At 36.6% G+C, this 19,472-nt stretch overlaps 1 protein-coding gene across 6 annotated transcripts in view; it reads left to right on the forward strand.

Moving 5' to 3' along the window:
- The window catches only part of Qki (QKI, KH domain containing RNA binding), a 116,179-nt gene that overhangs the window by 66,005 nt on the left and 30,702 nt on the right, over positions 1-19,472 (forward strand). For all 6 annotated transcript variants that reach the window (XM_021221680.1, XM_021221684.2, XM_021221685.2 and 3 more), the window contains exon 4: positions 17,181-17,324. In XM_021221680.1, coding sequence (XP_021077339.1) covers positions 17,181-17,324 — 144 coding nt within the window. The remainder of the gene's footprint in view (positions 1-17,180; positions 17,325-19,472) is intronic.

The following is a 19,472-nucleotide window of genomic DNA, read 5'->3' on the forward strand; positions in this document are numbered from 1 at the left end:
AAGTACACTGTAGCTGTCTTCAGACACCCCAGAAGAGGGCGTCAGATCTTGTTACGGATGGTTATGAGCCACCATGTGGTTGCTGGGATTTGAACTCTTACCCACTGAGCCATCTCACCAGCCCGAGCATTGTCTTAAGTACTGATTGATGGAAGAAGACCCAGCCCATTGTGGATGGTGCCATCCCTAGGGTGGTGGTCCTGGGTTCTCTAAGAATGCAGGCTGAGCAAGCCATGGCAAGCAAGCCAGTAAGTAGCACTTCTTGATGGTTTCTGCATCAGCTCCTGCTTCCAGGTTCCTGCTTCTTGTGAGCTCCTGGCCTCCTCGCTTTCAACTATTATATGGAACTATGATTGAAATAAATCCGTTCCTTCCCCATGTTGCTTTTTGTCATGGTGTTTCAGTGCACCAATAGTAACTCTTTTTTTTTTTTAATCTTTTACTTATTATTTTTCCAATTTTTTATTAGGTATTTATTTCATTTACATTTCAAATGCTATCCCAAAAGTCCCTTATACCCTCCCCCCCCTTACTCTCCTACCCACCCACTCCCACTCTTGGCCCTGGTGTTGCCCTGTACCGGGGCATATAAAGTTTGCAAGAACAAAGGGGCCTCTCTTCCCAATGATGGCTGACTAGGTCATCTTCTGCTACATCTTAAGACACTTTGATCCTATATTTTTGATCAAGCCAAGATATGAGGTCTTGTTGGGCTTTAGAAGTGATTGTTTTTTTTAAAGCAGATAGAAGCCTACTGTATTAGTTCCTTTTAAATTTCTGTATTTGAATAACAGACAAATGTGACTTTAAGAAAGGAAAATCTGTTGGTCAGGGGATATAGTCTTATCATAGTATCCATCTTGGAAAATCACAGGTCTGGCTTGCTCTCCACATTTCTTCCAAAGAATAAACAGAGAGGTCAGATGAAAGAGGAACTTGATATCACTCCTAAACAGGTTCCAGATCTTCCCCAAACAGTGTAACAGGTGGAGGTGTAGGCAAGTGTTAATACATGAACCTATGGGAGATATTTCAGGTGGAGACCTTAACATTTATTCCTTTTTTTTTTTTTTTTTTTTTTTTTTTTTTTTTTTTTTTTTTTTTTTTTTTTTTTTTTTTTTTTGGTTTTTGGTTTTTGGTTTTTCGAGACAGGGTTTCTCTGTATAGCCCTGGCCGTCCTGGAACTCACTCTGTAGACCAGGCTGGCCTCGAANTCAGAAATCCGCCTGCCTCTGCCTCCCGGAGTGCTGGGATTAAAGGCGTGCGCCACCACGCCCGGCTTAACATTTATTCTTCTGCAAAAGACTAAATCAGTTCTCTTCAAAGCATCTATGGTTCTAAAAATACTCTTAAGGAAAATCAAACTCACTGGAGACAATCTCTTTGTTAAATGCAGTAAAATCATCTCTCAGAGAAATGGATTTTTAAAGACAGTTGAACCTTATTTTAAACTTTGTCCGCAGATAAATTTACCTAATTGGAAATTGGTAAAAGTTTTGTAAGCATGCTTGACTTAACTTGTTTACAGGCTATAGTATAACTTTTGCCATGATCTCCTAGTATTTCATGGCTGTCAACTAGTTCTTATGTGGCCTGTTTGCTGCTTTTTTTTCCCCCTCATATGTGTTTCAAAAATAGAAAGTACTTTAGAATATTCTAGGTTATTTAGCTCCATTTCTGTTTATATGTTCACTATGGAATCAAGGACTCTGAGGATTTTAAATAATTATTTTACTTTGATGTACAATCCTTAAAATTGTGAGACAGTTTTTAAGGAGTAAAAAGATAAACCGAAACAGAATATCCTTTGTTTATTAAAATGAAGTAACATTTTAAGTAACCTGTAAAACTTTAATTACGTTGCCATGGATCTAATTGCAGGATAAGTTAATTGTCCATGTCTAGTGAAATCAGGCATGAATTTCAGTAAAGGGAGAGTCCATTTTATCACTCGTTGCTCTTAATGAGCTTTAAAAATTAAAGCTTGAGTGGATTACAGTCAGTTAAGGAATATTTGAGTACCATTGTAGTTTGAGTATATATGGCACGTTTTCTTTCTAGAATGTCCTGTTTAGTAGTGTCAGAACAGATAGGAAAGTGCCACTTGTCTATATCGTGTGCTGTATATTGCTTGATCTTCCTAGCCATAATCCTGCAACAAAGAACATCAGTTATAAAATACTTTCAGCCATGTTAACAGCATATTGTTAGGAATCTCATTGCTGCGCTACTCAGTCTGCCCTAGTAATTGTATTATTATTATTTTTTAATCCTTTAGCTGTGGAATACTTCTATCACAATTTCCTGTTGCTCTTCTATTTTAAAATGACCTTTAAGACAGATCAAATTATGTCCGTCCGTCCGTCTGTCTTGTTGGTCTGTCTTGTTGGTCTGTCTGTCTTCTTGGTCTGTCTATCTAGGGACTTGAGAGATCATTCTCTATTTTTTTTTTTTTTTTAAGTTGTATTTCTTCCCCCAGCCCTTTTCAATCCACATCACAAACAGCATTTGTGTGCTGCATCCTTTAGCCTCCTACTTAAAATAGGCTATTGGCCATCATTCTAAATGATTTGATAATTTTTCTATTTTCTTGTGATTAAAATTTAAGCCAACTGTTTTGGCAAGAATATTTTAAAAGTGACCTCCCCCCCCCCATTAGTATCATTTAGCAGTTAAAAGGGTAGGCTTGGCTCTTTCCTTTTTTTCTTTTCTTTTTTTGGTGGTTAATATTTTGGTCAGTTGGTTAAGAATTTTGCTTGCCGTATTTTTTCCCTATAGCATAAGATTTTAAATTTATAGCCAAGGATAGGCTATTTCTTTTCCTTTCCAACACTTGCCTGATGGTTTTCAGGATTGGTTAATGACTTGTGCCCAATTTTTGATGTTTTTTTATTTCCACTTACACTTTCTAGTTAATGGTATCACTTTCTGATAGGCCAGAATATTTTTCTATAACCTCTATTTTCTTTTGAGCTTAGAATCTGTGTCCTTTATCTAATTTCTTCCCAGTATTAGGTCTGCTTACTTGATTTATTTTATAAGGTAGGATGGTGTAAATTCTATTCTTATGTACTTAATTATATTTGCCCTATAAAACAGTTTTAATGACAGACCTTTTGAATTGTTTTTATAGTGGTATAGTTTACTTGTTTCAATATGAGATAAATTATGAAGTTGACTTCGTAAGTTCTTAATGAAAATTTTATTAACTTATTTATTGTTTTTATTATATAGCTATTGAGTATTGGGTTGGGGTGGGTGCTTACTGTCTTGGAATTTACTTAAGTAGTTTTATTTCACCTAGTTTTGCTACATTTACATCCCAGTTATATTGGCGGAATAAAAGACATGATTTGTTTTCAAACAATGATATTTCTAAGTCATTCCATCTCATATTTTTATAGCATGTTAATATATATATTAGATCATTATAGGTTTGAGGGCATAGAAGGGTGATTTTACATGTCAGTGTGCCCAAAATAGCCTAAGCTGTATCACTGCTCTGATGTAATTACCAGTAGCTTTTCTCACCATTCTCAGAGCACTGGGATCGGAATGACCAATTATACAGACATTCACTAACTTAACCTGTCAAGTTTAGAAATGGATACTTACCATTTCATCAGTTAATGGAATTAGCTAAAAGCATAAGATTTTCATGTTTGGTCTGTCTTAAGTATGTGCTCTCACTTTTTCATTTATCTTGAAAATTTGAGTGGAAAGTGTAGCTGTTTAGAAAAACTTCACTGGAATTTACTATACATTTTTAAATTACAAGATTTCTCTTGTAGACTACTATGAGTAGAAACCAAACTTGCACTGAATAACTCATTATGTTTATATAGACATATACAAGTAAGTGGTGGAAGAATTTTTAAGTAAAAAAATTTAAATATATATTTGTCATAGTGTTAGGAATCATTTGGTGGGAAATAAACATTGATAATTGTCAAATAAGGTTGCTGTTTGAAGTGGTGCATTCTGTTCTAGTCAAAGTTGAGGTACATTAAATCCACAGAACCATCTGTTATACCCTCTATTGTCCTTAGTTTCCTTAAACTGCAACTTATGACAGTCTCTGCCAAAAAAAAGTTAAAGATTCTTGATGTTTGTCCCTAGTCTTTTAGATTCCCCAAGTCCTTGAGGGCTGACTTTGTACAGTTAGAAACTAATTTATGTAGTATACTCAAAAAGATATTACCAGAGGTTTACCAGCTGCTGTTAAACTCTTCCTTCCTTCCTTCCTCCCTCCCTCCCTCCCTCCCTCCCTCCCTCATAAAATATTAGAATTACTTTATCAGTAAGGTCTGTGCCACTGTTACAAAATATATGAGAATGGGTAGTTTATGAATAGAAGCTTACTGTTCTTTTTGAGGCAATTTACTGAGATTTTTGCTCCATTGGAGCCTCTACTGCTGTTATCTTCCACAAAAGAGAAATATGGTTGAACAGATTGGAAAGAACAAGTATATTTCCTTATTTTCCTTCTTTTAAGAGCAGGATACTTCCTGAAAGGTCCAACTTGCCATTCTTTATTGAACATTACATTTTTCATCCATGAACTTGGGGCAGCAAATTAGACCATACCATTAGCTTACACATGACTATAAAAATGAAAGCCCATGAAGGGAGGAAAACTAAACAGTTGGGTGGTTCAGTTAAAGTCCTCAGTGATGACAGATACAATGGCTCAGGAGAAATGGGATCTATTTCCACTGATAACATCTTGTTTTGTTCAGGAGTGGCTTTTTCAGAGAAATCTGTATAGCCGATTGGGAAAATAAATTCTTAGTAATCTAGAATCTTTTTAACTTGGTATTTTGCAATAATTTTAAAAATTGAAAGAACTCTATGTCCATTGTTCACCTCATCTCTTGTGGCGTATGCAAGCCTTTTTAATTCTCGACCTGTTTTTTATTTCTTTTTGGGGGACACATATAAGAATAAGAAGTCTTTGCTGTCACGAGGTATAAGTTGAAACAGAAAGTAAACAAGTGTGTGAACAACAGCATCTCAGATAGTTTCCCTTTTGGGAGATTGGTATTTGGTAGAGGTCCTTTAAGTAAAGTCACCAAAGACTGGAAAAGGGACATTTAAATTTGAGTTGTAAATTTGAGGTTGATGGTTGTTGTCCACAGTAGGCTCTAAGAATGAATGGATGTTTCCCTGGAGTTAGAGCAAGTGCAGAAATAGTCAGGTGACCATAAAATGGAAGCGTCTGTGACATAGGTTGGTCAGTGTGGCTGGGGGCTGGCGGGTGTGTGTGTGTGTGTGTGTGTGTGTGTGTGTGTGTGTGTGTGTGTGTGTGTTATGGGGGTTGTGACAAACTGTTCTTAGTATTGCCTGTAGATAGCTTAGGGAGTTTGACTATTCTTGGGAGTAGAAGACTGATATTGTTGAATATAAATTTTAAAGAGTTCTTTGAAATAAGAGAGAGTACATTACAGTTGAAGAAAGGGAATGGATGTGTTAGGCTGTTGTAGTTATTGAAGTAGGAGATGAAGTCTTGTTTCAGATTCATTTTATTTGAACACTTTGAGTCTCAAAGTAGACAACTCAGTGTTTCTCTTGATTTTGTTTCTTACTTGTGTTGGCTTTGCAAAGGCTGTAATCTCTAAGAGTAATCATTTATTTTTTGATTTCAGTGAATTGTGGGTGTAATTAATACTTATTTTTTTCCTAAGGTCTTTTTTTGGCTGGGGGTGGGGACTGGGTAGCTCACTGATAGAGCCTTTCCTAGAATGCATCAAACCCTGGGTGTAATGTCTCTTTCTCTGTCTCTGTCTCTGTCACACATACAGTTTTACTGTATAATTTTAGTCAGTTTCTTATTTTCTGAAGAATAGGAGGAGTGCCAAGTAAGTGTACCAGGAAGACTTAAATTGCAAATTTAGATGGCTAGGCAGATAGCTCAGTCAGTAAAGTGCTGGAGAATCTCGGCTCAGTCCTTAGATTCCCCCCTTCCAGGTGGGAAATAACCAGGACATGGAGGCATACATTTATAATCCCAATCCTGGGAGGGTGGCAACAGGAGGATGCTTGGATCTCACTGACTACTCACTCTGCACTGTTGACAGACCCCAGGTCGGTGAGAGACCACAGCCAAAAGTACAGGGTACAACTGATACATCAGGAAAGATACCCAAAGCTGTCTTCTTGTGTACACGTGCACAGTGTGCACACATATCCACACATACGTGTTTTCACTTATGGAACAACTTACTTTAACTTAAAAAAAAACGAGACAATGCAAAGCCAGCACTCCTTTCAATAGGAGTTCAACTTAAGCAGAATTGAAATTAGAAAAGTAAAAGTGAAATTATTAATTACCATGTTATAAGCAAAAAGGTAGGGATTTTTTGTAAATAATATGAGTGATCTCTCCATACTGCATGATTCGTGGATGTACATGAATCATGTACGTATATGCATGTACATGGTAATGTAATAATATTCATGCATGTACATGGTAATGTAATGTGAACTTACAAATTTTAAATGGTTTTTAGTCAAGTGACTAGATTATTTTGTAGTATTTTATAGCATTTAATTTATTTATTATTATTTTTGGCTCTGTATCTATGTGAAAGGTGTGTTTGTACCATGGGGTGCATGCACACATGTGTGCATGCCTGCCTGCCTGTGTGTATGTCTTGTCATCTGTCAGTGGATAACTTTGTAGTTTGTTATTTTGTTCCATCTTTATTTGGGTTCTGTGATCCAAGTTCAAGTTGGATCTTATGTGACAGGCACCTTTACCTGCTGAACTTTCTTGCTGGACCCAAATTTTATTGTGCTTTTTTTTTTTAGTATATTAATTATTGGTATCATTTAATAGGAATCTTTTTAAAAGGCAGGATGGCGCTCTGTATGTCAGACCAGCCTTGAAGTTAATAAATACCTCTTGCTGGCCTCAAAGACAAAAGTATAAACATGAGCTAAAACAATAAGTAAGTCGTAAAGCTTACGTAGTAAGTCGTACCTTATCCAACCTCAGTAAATTGGTGTTGAGGCTAGGGTATGTAGGCTCTTTTCTCTTTGGTAATTTTCCATGCTCTTGAATACACATTTAGGAAGTCACATTTAGGAAGAGATGGCAGCTGCGTGTATCTGGGATGTTTATGACATTACCAGAGAGGGTGGGAGAGCTTGAAGCAGAGATGGTTTGAGACAATAGTTGGTTAATGAGTTTGCTTGTACGTACAAGAGAAAAGAATGGGCCTGATTGCTCACAATTTGAAGCCTGAAAATGTATTTTTTCTGGATCGGTGTATTTGCATATCTAATTGCTATGTAATCAAAACTAAGTGAACTGTAGCTACTTCAAACTTTAAAATGAAAGGCAATCATCCTTATGGGGGGAGGGGACCCCTAACTTGCAAGCTAGCCTGAATATTAGCATTATAGTCCTCTTGTGCTTAATTATAGGTTTCTGGCTGAGCAGTAAATGTATGCTTGTGTAATAGAGAAGTGAGTGTGACTCTGACACACCAATGGAGCTCTGCTGTAACAGAGCCTGAGCTTTGAGAGCCATTACTGTGTATCTGTTCTGTGCATTGGTGATAGGGGATGGTACCAGAAGGACTGCTAATTACTTGCTTTTTTGATACGGAAAGCAGTGGTTCTACCAGTGACCTCACTACTAAAACTAAAGCTTGTATTAAGCAGCTAGAATATGCTTGGTTTTCTGGTGGAAAGAAACCCCACTCCTCAGCTGCAAGTTGTTTTCCTGACAGCTTTGTTTTTTGGTAGCTCTTTGGGGTTAAAATCTATTTACTATAACATGAGTTCTTTGGGTTATTGTAGCTTTTCCTTTTCACTGTATTATTTATTTGAGAGACAATATATTCTTACATCCTTAAATGTCATTGAAAGTTTTATAGCCACTAATTTCCAAGGTTTTCAGACTAATGTAAGGTCATTTTATATTTCCTCATTGAACTTAGACAACAGGTTTAAAACATATTTAAGTTTCAATTAGTGTCAAACTAGTTAGTTCTTAGTCCCTGAGGAAAAGATAGGTTCAGCCTGATACCAAAGTATTCAAGATTCAAGGATTTGGATTAAGCTAGGGAACTACTGAAATGTCTGGTCTTCTCCCCCCCCCCCCCAACAAAACAAAACACCATCACTTGCCTTTTAAAAATTTTATTCTAAGTTTGAGGATTTAGGATTATTAAACTTTTTAAAAACACTAATTGCTTTCCAATTTTTTTCTCATTTTCAGGAAAAAGGATTTATTTTTGTAAACTGTTAGTTGAAGTGGAGTTAACAGATATGTTTTAGAAGATACTCTCATGAAATTTTAACTTTTAAATTAAGAAGACTTAATTTGTTGAGGCCAGTCACACACACACACACACACACACACACACACACACACACACACTTAATCCCAACAATTTGGAGTCAGAGTCGGGTAGATCTCTTGAGTTCAAGGCCTGCCTAGTCTATGTACAGAGGCCCTGTCTCAAAATATAAAATAAAAACATACGATGTTAGTTTGTTGTGAGTTTTGTACTTCTTTTCAGTCAGCATTATTTTGTGAAAACAGCTTATGAGTGATCACCAATCAAATCTGCCTGTGCTGGAGTTTTCTGCGACTTGGCTTGAGGTCATCTCTAGCTATAGGAAATGCCATTGAACAAATGAAGAAGAATCAGACCCTTTATACATAATGTGCTTCATGAGTTTTTGAACAGTATCTGATCCATTTTCTGGTTTTTACTTGAGCTTTTGAAGTTGTTTCAATCTTAAGTTATATTCTCATCAAAAGAGTGTTTCGAGCTGGGAGTGGTGGCGTACGCCTTTAATCCCAGTACTCAGGAGGCGGAGGCAGGCAGATTTCTGAGTTTGAGGCCAGCCTGGTCTACAAAGTGAGTTCCAGGACAGCCAGGGCGATACAGAGAAACCATGTCTTGAAAAAAAAAAAGGGGTGGGGGAGTGTTTTTCTTTATTCTTTCTATAATAAATATATCTATAATAAACACTTGCCATGTTCTCAGTTACAGGTTTATCTCACAGTAATTTATTTTCAGTAACCCCTAAGTCCTGCACATGCATGACACATAGAAGAAACCTAGAAATGTAATATACTGTGCTTGCGCCAGCCCCTGGGTTTAAAAATATCTTGTTGAATTAATTTTCTCTACATGTACAGTAACTATATGTAGTTATTTTTCTTCAATACTGTATTTTAAAATTATTTTTTTGTGTATATACATATACACACGTCTGCCTATGTGTGAGTACATGTGTGCCAGGCCATACATGTGCTATAGCACATTTGTGGAGGTTAGAAGACAACTTTCATGAGTTGAATCTTGTGTTCTACCATGTATTCTAGAGACCAAACTCAGGTACTAGGCTTTCATTGGACCTTTTATCTGCTGAGACAGATTTCCTATCTTTGTTTTCTTTTTTGTATGTGTGGGAGTATATTCATGTGTGCGCATGTGAGGGATTAGGTGTCATTCCTCACTGTCAGTCCATGATTTCACATCATGCACCCCAGTCCCACTCATCTCCCTGTCCTTTTGTATCCATCATCCTCTGCTCTTGCAACTTCGCCCCAAAGAACATAAAATAAGAGTTAAAAAAAATGAAAACAACAACAAAAAAACATGTTGCACTGGAGGCTGTAGTAAGTTACAGAATGCCACATAGTATACTCTTTTGTCCACATGTCTTTACTTGCAGATGTTCATTGGAATTAGTCATTGGTCTGTTTTTAAGCCTCTGGTTTTTGCTACACTGTCAATACTGAATCCTTATGGGGACCAATCTTCGATTTCCTGTTGTCATGTCCTGGGAATACTGTAGCTTTGGATCTGCAAGACAGGCCCTTTCATGTATTCCAGCAGATCATAGATGGAATAGATGTTGGTATTGTAGGCATAACTACCATGCTCCTCCCCAGAGGTGTTTCAAAAGAGCTGTCCCTAGGATTCTGATAAACTAATATATAGAGAGATAGACAATACCAGAAGAAAAATTAAAGCAATCAGAAGTTTTCAAACTTCAGTGTAGAATCTCTTGATAAAATAAATTTGATGACTGGATGATCTTTACGGAGTGTGTATTTGAAGATAGGACAATGGAGATTTCCTGTTGTAGAGAACCAAGGGATGGGAGCCATTTGGAAAAATTGGGGTTTGAATACTATAAGTGCAGATCAGAGTTCGAGGGACACCTACTTCATTTCTAGCTTCTTGTGTCCTTGAATAAAGAACTGTGTCAGGGACACATGACAAGGCAGTGGAATAGGAGCAATTTATAAGAAATAGTCCCAGGAATTGGCAGGGGCCTAGAATGCTGGGGAAACACATGCACTACAGTCCTGGGCCATGAGGTTCGTTGCCATTAATTTACATGGGATGCCTCCTTTTTTCTATGTATGTGCAGGTTTTGTTTGTTTTTTCCTGCATGCTCTTTTTGTTGCTTGTAGCCCAGGGTAAGGGCTCCCCCAGTCATGTTTGGAGACACACTTAGGCATTCAGGAAAACAGATAAGCCTGGAAAAAAAAAAGTTTGAAGAAATATAATGACTTAGATCCTCTGAATTGTATTGGTAGACATAAATAGGCAGGTTGTAGCTCCTCAACCAGCAGCATATAAAATGAACACAGAACACAGTTTATACTGAGGTATACTAAGACAGATCTTTGACACCAGATACCAATCTGAGTGTTGTTATATTTCCAATATTTAGAATGCTGAAACAGGAAGATTGGTAAAGTAGTAAATGTAATAGATCATTTAACCTTACAAACATTTTCTAGAAGTATAGTTATAAAGCTACTGAGAAAAGTAAAATATAGCCCACGTATATTCATATATATTCATGTATTCATATATAGAAAGACTGCTTTAGAATGAAACCTTGATGCTTTTGAATATTTGCTTCTCAGATCACTAGCGCATTCTTTTTTCCTGAGGGCCTTCATTTCATTTTATTTTAGTTTAGTTTCACTATCTGTTTGTATCACATAAAAACAGCTTGAATGAAGAGAGAAAACATTATACATGAAATATTAAATGGCTAATTTTATTAACAGAAAATAAATGGGAAGGGAAAATACCTTCTAAATGCTAGATGTTAAAATAACTATCTGAATTATCTAACTAGGAAAGACTGTCTCTTAAATGAAAGTAAAATAAGGTATAAGAACTGATTGCCAGCATATTGATTGCACTAGGTAATGTGAGTGAGTATTCTTTTAGGCTAAAGAAAAATGTTAGTTATTAAAAATTGGTTACATAAAAGGAAATGGCTAATACTGGTAATAGAAAGTATTCTAGTAAATAAAAAAAGTCTCACTGGATACATTATAATTTCTTTTAAAAGACAATAGCTATTTAATGTAGATTTCTTAAATTATATCAGTGTATATATGAACCTATGTGGTTATAAAATTTCTGTTATACAAAGTAGCAAAGAAGTAAATGTAAGTAGATCATGTAAAACTAAAATTTGTATTATAGTCTCTCTATGATAGCAACCATAAAAGTATTACTAAGAGGTATAACTAGAAAGTTACCAAAGTTAAGTTTAAAAATAAAATGTAATTATAGAACATACTACAACAGAGAGGCTAGAAAGATGGCCTAGTGTTAGCAGTGCTTATTGCCTGTGCAGAAGACTGGGGTTGTATTCCCAGTACCCCATGGTAACTCACAACCACTTTTAAACCCTAATTCTAGGGTCTCTGATGTCTTTACACCTCTGGTAGTTCCTGCATACACACCTGGTACAGACATACAAGTAGGCACACATGCATACATTAAACATACAATATCTGAATTAAAAAACATATGTGTTGCTGGATTTGATATGGTAGAGAAGAAAGTGTGGAAAGGAAGCATAGGAACAGCAGAACTTTATATTTTTATGTGTTTGATATTTAGAATGGAAAAATGTAGGAAAAGATTCATACCAACTTTTTACAGATAATAAATAGTTAACAAATTTTAGTAAGTTTAGTTGAAATATATAAGTATATACAATATAAGTATATATAAGTATAGTTGGTTACTACAACGTTTACCAAGTGATATGTGTCTTTCAAGAGTTGTTTGGCATCTCTAAGCCAATCAACACAGTCTATCATATCAGTGGGGTCAAATCTCAGAACTGACTGTGTCTATAGGTGCATAAAGACAAGCTTGTCCATATATTTATAACTGACCCCCATCACCCACCAGGGAACTAAAATTTAAAAGGAGACGCCCTCAACTTGCTGAACTTCATTTACAAAATAATGCTCACAAAGATCCCAGGATGTTTTATTTTATCATGGTGGCTTGAAAAGATAGCCAGTGCAAGAAAAACAAAGAGCTGGAGTGGTGGCTCAGGAGTTAAAGAGTGCTGCTGCTCTTGCAGAAGAGTTTGCTCTTTTTTCCCCCAAATTTTAATTAGGTATTTACTTCATTTACATTTCAAATGCTATTCCCCAAATCCTCTATCCCCCCCGCCCCCCCCCGCCCTGCTCCCCTACCCACCCACTCCCCTTTCTTGGCCCTGGTGTTCCCCTGTACTGGGGCATATAAAATCTGCAAGACCAAGGGGCCTCTCTTCCCAATGATGGCTGATTAGGCCATCTTCTGCTACATATGCAGCTAGAGACACGAGCTCTGGGGGTGCTGGTTAGTTCATACTGTAGTTCCACCTATAGGGTTGCAGAACCCTTCAGCTCCTTGGGTACTTTCTCTAGCTCCTCTATTGGGTGCCCTGTGTTCCATCCAATAGCTGACTGTGATCATCCACTTCTGTGTTTGCCAGGCACTGGCTGGCATAGCCTCAGGAGTTTGCTCTTAAGGACCACAATCAGGCAGCTCACAACCACCTGTAATTGCAGTTCCCAGGGATCCAATGGCCTTGTCTTTAATCTATGGGTACTCATATACAGATACATGCACACATAAATTTAAAAAGAAATAATAATAATAAAAGAAACATCACATAGAACAGAAGATAATTCAAAACTCTTTTCAGACTTGATTCTTTATATAAAAAAATCTAGGGCATAATAAATGATCTATTTACCAAATACCATCACTGAATAATATGTAAAGTAGAAAGTACCAAAAGTAACAGGAAGGTTCACATTCATAGTGAAGCAAACCAACACCATACTCAATGAAGGTGGATGCTTGGCATGCTCACTATGTGTTTGTTCTATAAGAAAAGTCTTGTCAGATCCAGGAGTCTCAAAAGTTCTTTGTGTTCTTGAAATCAGCTTAAGATGTAAAATTAAGTGTCCCTCAAAGTGACGTGTTTTCACGTCATGAAGGAACACTGAGGGAGTTGAAAAGCTAGGAAAATAAAAGCTGTGATAGGTATGAAATTTATTGAAGGACACTGAAGGTTAACTCAAAGGATTTTACTCTGAATAAGCAAAATACTAATCTGAAAACAGAAACAGCACATTTATTGTCTTGAATCGCAGTATCATTTTAACAAGTTTTTCCTACACTTATTATTTTCATTGTATTCTGTGGTAAAAGGAATATATCAGTGTTCACAGTTTATTTTTATTCAGTCATGTTTTGTATGCCATAGTAGTCTGTGCTGTTGTGTGTGTTGATAATGTAGCTGTAGCAGTGAATTGGTTAAACCTCCTTGGCTCCCAGATGGTCACGTATCCACTGAAGAACTCTCTGGATTTATGAATGAAACAGACACATGCGCCAGCTAATTTTGATATGTCTTGATTAGCTCAATGGCTGGGCACTTCTAAACCTCCCCTCAACTAGCACACATTCCCCTCTGGTATTCCTGGCCTAACACCTTCTAAATCTATATTTTATCTTTGCTGTCCTGTGACCTTGTAAGCAGCTGCTGCTCCCTACCCCCAAAAGGACCACTTTCCCTTTCCACCTACATTGCTGGATGATTTTTTCTCTTACAGCTCTTAAATCTTATCCCTCTTCCTCCAAGTCATGATAATTTTGTTCCTATTCTCTCCCTTGGTCCCTTGCCCATGTAATCTAAAAGTCCCGCGTCTATCTCCCTGCCCAGCCATTGACTTTAAGGCAATTCCAAATTAAGACCAATCATTAGAACCAATTCCCAACATGTAGCAACTTTAAGAATAATCATAATTTCCCCCAAGCTATTGGAAATTGTTGCCAGGAACTCTAAAATGGTAGATGTTGGTAGAAGACCAGTGCTTCCTGAATTAGAAGCCAGGCTTTCTGATTGATGATTTTTTTTTTTTTAAAAAAAAAGCAAGAGCAATGCCCTCATATTTGCAGCTAGTTTCTGAGTCTGATGTGCACCAGTGATGTGGACACTTGCTTCTGTGACTGTATATGTAAAAAGGAGCATTGGCCAGGGACCATAACCTTCTAAGCAAGTAGTAGAAAAGATTTTCCTACTCCATCATCATTCAGCATTCTTAGCATCCTCTGTGACTAGAAACTGCTTGAAGAGATGACTAAAAGTATTTAAATATCTGGTCACAGCAGCAATGGTTAGGCAAGAAGGGCAATACTGTTGCTTCAGCATTAATAAGATACATTATGCTTCAAAAATGTTGCTGTGTTACTTAAAAGAATGTCTTAGAATTTGTCCATGAGATGACTAAGCAGGTAACAATGCTTTCTGCACAAATCTGACTGTATGAGTTCAACCCCAGGAAACCTATAGTGGAGAGGAGAGTTGATTCCCCAAAGTTGTTCCCTGACCCCCCTTTATAGGATCCTCATATGCGTCATATACACAATAAGTAATAAACGAAGTGTAGAAAAGAAGTATCTTAAAATGAGTGAAATGCTACATACAAATAAGTACAACAAATTGCAGATACAGTGTAGACGAGGATAATATTAGGAAAAGTACAGTGAAAGATTTTAGAATTATGAATTTGAAAACATGTACAATATTTTTGTTTGTAAAATACTGTTTTTGTAATTATATTTATGATAAATATATCGTTCCTTGATTTTTTTTTGTTGACTTTTTTCTGTTGTAGGTGTCCAATTTATAATTGTTAATGATCCCATCATATTCTCTCTCTCTCTCTCTCTCTCTCTCTCTCTCTCTCTCTCTCTCTCTCTCTCTCTCTGTGTGTGTGTGTGTAGACAAGAGCATGAGGCTGGGTATCTTTTTCCCTACGTCTCCACATTACTTATCCATGTATTTATTTGTTTTATGCCGTGTGTCTGCATGTATATCTGTACTCTGTGCAGTGGCCATGGGGAACAGAAAAGCGAGCCAGATCTCATGGGTCTGAAATTACAAATAAGGTAGTTGTGAGCTGTTAATGTGCTGGGAATCAAACTAGATTCTCTAGAAGAGCAGCCAGTGTTGTTAACCTGCTGAGCTGTCCATTCAGTATGTATGTATGTATGTATGTATGTATGTATGTATGTATGTATTTTTAAGATAGGTTTCCAACTGACTCTGGAGTCCATTGTTTGAGATGGATTACCTGGCCATTGATCCCTCTATATCCTGTCTGCAACACATGCTAGCACCCTCTTACCAAAACATGCCTTTTTTGAGTATTAGGGATCTGAGCTTAGTTCCTGTCTTCACAGAACAAGCATTTTATTTGCTGAGCCATCTCCCAGCTCTAATGCCTGTTAACTTCTGACTACATAGCAGCAAATAGAGACTGTCACATTGTTGGAAAGATATATATTATAAATGTCTCTCAGTTTTGTTCTAGGAAGTGGTTGGATCAGTTGGAAAAAGTTTAGCTCCTTAAATCTTGATTTTGTAAATTTTTTAGGCAATACTTGAATAGCTCATATTAAGATACTAAGATACTGATGAATCATGTGATGTTTCACAGTCTATGATGTGGAGTCCTTTGGAAACTGATTCCTGACCTTTAGAATCCTCTGCCCAGCCAGCCTACATGGATCTGTTGAGTTATAGTACTTGACTGGATCCTAACAGCTCTCCAGCAGTCTTGAGCCCAGCTTGCTTTACTCTCCTGGACTCAGATTGCTATCTTCTCAGATTAGTGTCTTCTAGTGGGCCAAGACTAAAACTGTTGAGTAGTGTCAGGTTGGGCAGTTGCAGCTAGCTGGTCCCTGTCCTCTTACCATTATTAGTTTTCTTCAATGCCTAATTTCCAGTAACTTGGAATTGTTGCTTCATATACTTTGATTGTTTTGGATAGAATAAGAAGTGAGCATTGTTCCTGGTTCTTTGTCTCGACTACAAATGATAGACTCATACATATATAACATAGATGGCTCTCTATGAAGCATGTATTTAGGACTTAACACAATGCAAGAGTGAACTTTATAGTTCATTTTTATTATTTCAAAATTCTGTATAAACACACATACATACATATGCACATTAAATCTAACATGCTAGTTCCCCTCCAGTTCCTCCAGGATACTCACATACATTGACCCCAGATTTCATGTTCATATTTTAATTCTAATTTTTAAAAACCCTCTAAGCCCATGTAGTGCTGCTCATATGTACATGGCATACAGCCATCAACTGGCACATGGGCAACAGCAGTGGCCACACCCCAAAGAAGAATGATGCTTCCCTGCCTGCAGATCTTCATTTTATCTACATTTTTAAAAGTAGAAACCACTGGAAATATAATTAAACCCAATATCTAGTCATTTGCTGTGCTTTGTTGTTTCCATTTACTACTTGAAATACAGCAACCAGTGCTTTATGTACATGATGAGATCTATTTTCAAAATACTTATTCTAGGGTTGACTGGAAACCAATGTTATTTAAACCTTTTGTAATGAGTGGAGGTATCACTAAATTGGAGGATGCAAGTTTTGATTCATTTCCCATATTGGTGCTTTTTTGCATGATAATTGCTAAGTGACTTGTCTAACTTTGATGTAAGTACCATGCGTCTCAAATACTCATACTTAAAAAATGGCACTGCATGTTTTTTAGAGTAGCAGTACTATCTCTTGTGATTGTCTTGGTCACTTTTATCTTCAGCTGGGTATATAATAGGTGCAGCATGTATATTTGCTGAGTTCTCATTTGACTGACTAGTCCCATTGCAATACTTTTGATTACTTTGGACACTAACTGAAAAGTTTTGTATTGTCATCCTAGCAAAATAATAAGAAAATTGACTTTAACTAGTTGGCACTAAGTGCCTGTTACAAAAGGTGTATTTTGTCTTTGGGTGAAAAAAGTATTAGTAACATTGCATTTCCTTTTTATTTTTTTAAAGGAGGAGCAAAATAGAGGCAAGCCCAATTGGGAGCATCTAAATGAAGATTTACATGTACTAATCACTGTGGAAGATGCTCAGAACAGAGCAGAAATCAAGCTGAAGAGAGCGGTTGAAGAAGTGAAGAAGTTACTGGTACCTGCGGTAAGTAAATTTTCATCTTGAATTTTTTTTACCTTTTCCTTTTTAGATTGACTTGAAATTGTAATGTTAATAAAGTGTGAGTTGTTATCTGTTAGAGATTTTATTTAACTACAGATATAAAAATAATGTATAGCTCATTAAATATATAGTGGAAAAGACAGGATTGCTCAAACTTTTAATCAGAAATCCCTGCTTATTTTTGTGAAGGAAGTGATATGGTCGAGAAACAAGTCTAACCAGCCTACTTGTTAAAAGACACAGTAGACTTTTAAATTTTTATTTTTTTTAAGATTTATTTATTATATGTAAGTAGCTGTCTTCAGACACTCAGGAAGAGGGCATCAGATCTTGTTACAGATGGTTGTGAGCCACCATGTGGTTGCTGGGATTTGAACTCTGGACCTTCAGAAGAGCAGTCGGGTGCTCTTACCCACTGAGCCATCTCACCAGCCCACACAGTAGACTTTTAAATTGCTCTGTTATAGGAGAAGAATCTAGATTAATCAGTCTGGGAACTAAAAGTTTTTGGTTTATTTTCTGTCTTCTTTCTCTTAAAGTTAAGTATGCTGGACATGGTGGCAAATGCATGCAGTCTCTCTCCAACACTGGGGAGGCAGAAGCAAGGGGATATCTGCAAATTCTAGGCCAGCCTTAGTTACATAGTAAGTCTAGGTCAGTCAGGGCTATGTAGAAAGACCCTGTTTCAAAAACCACCAAACAAGGAAAAAACAAAATTCAAAAAGATTAAGTGTAATAGTCATTCAAAAATTAACTAGTTACTAGTGTAACTAGTGCTGTAGGAAAGTAGAGTTTGCTCACATGTTGGGTTCTCTTCTGGCATATTTTCTTCTGTAAATAAGTCAGTGTTGCATAGTAAAACTTTTTTATTGCATAGTTAAAATCTGTGTTCTTACTGAAACCTGAGTTGTACTGATTTCATAGGCACTAATTCAAATGCTTTTTAACACGTATCAGCTAACAGTGTTCAAGGTCATATTTTGAAATCTTATGTCAGACACTGAAAATAAAATTTGAGACTGGCATCTCATGAGACTTAACACCTCTTTCCATTCTTTCTCTCCATCTTCTTCCCTCAACTCTTCTTCACTTTTTAAAATATTGCTGCATAATACTATCAGAATACTGTTTTTCCCCAGTGGGGAATGAGAAGAAAATGATTTTAAGTAGATTATGAAGCCATCTTTCTCATGTTTCTCATGGAAGTATTTCAGTTGACTGCTCCTAAAGAAGCTAGTAAAATCTATTGTTAGTGTGCTGTCACCAAAGCCATTTTGTTGCTTCCATAAATGTGTTTGGGATCTACTGTTGTTTATATCCCAGCTATCTGCTCTTTATTGTCCTCATAGTCCACTTTATAAGTGAATTCATGCATTAGAAACATTTCCCCATTCATTTGACAAAATTGGTTTCTTGCAAAGAAAGAATTTGATACGAATTCTGTCAATAGATTCTTAAGGAACATGAACATGGACATGTAGATTGTTTGTAAATACGCACTGTTAAATCTTATCCTCTTTCTGTAGTAACTGTGGTCTTGAAAAGCTGTGCAAAGGGGACTTGTGGGTATTTAGTTAGTTTCATAGACAGTATTACAGTGCTGTGTATCTAACAACACATGTGTTTAACTAATGTAGCAAGAAGAAAATGGTCTAATAGTTTACTATTTACCCATTTTATTTTATTTTATTTTATTTTATTTTATTTTTTTGGTTTTTCGAGACAGGGTTTCTCTGTGTAGCCTTGGCTGTCCTGGAACTCACTTTGTAGACCAGGCTGGCTTCGAACTCAGAAATCCGCCTGCCTCTGCCTCCCAAGTGCTGGGATTAAAGGCGTGCGCCACCATGCCCGGCTCTACTATTTACCCATTTTATTTTTCTAGTCAGTGCTTTTGTAATTTTCTTTTATTCTAAAAGATACTATAGAAGAAGAACATTGATTTAGGAGATTATTAGTGAATTCTAGAAAATTTTGGCCTCTCTGTTTCTTTAATTTAGTGGGGAAAAACTAGTGGTGAGATAAGATTTTGGAGTAACCACTCTTTCACTTATAGAATTTCTTGTTGATTGATGATCCTGACTTGAGTTTGGTTCCCAGGTTCAACAGTGGTGAGAAAACCAATTTCTGGAA

Source organism: Mus pahari, chromosome 21 (assembly GCF_900095145.1).
Source record: "Mus pahari chromosome 21, PAHARI_EIJ_v1.1, whole genome shotgun sequence".
Lineage (NCBI taxonomy): Eukaryota > Metazoa > Chordata > Mammalia > Rodentia > Muridae > Mus > Mus pahari.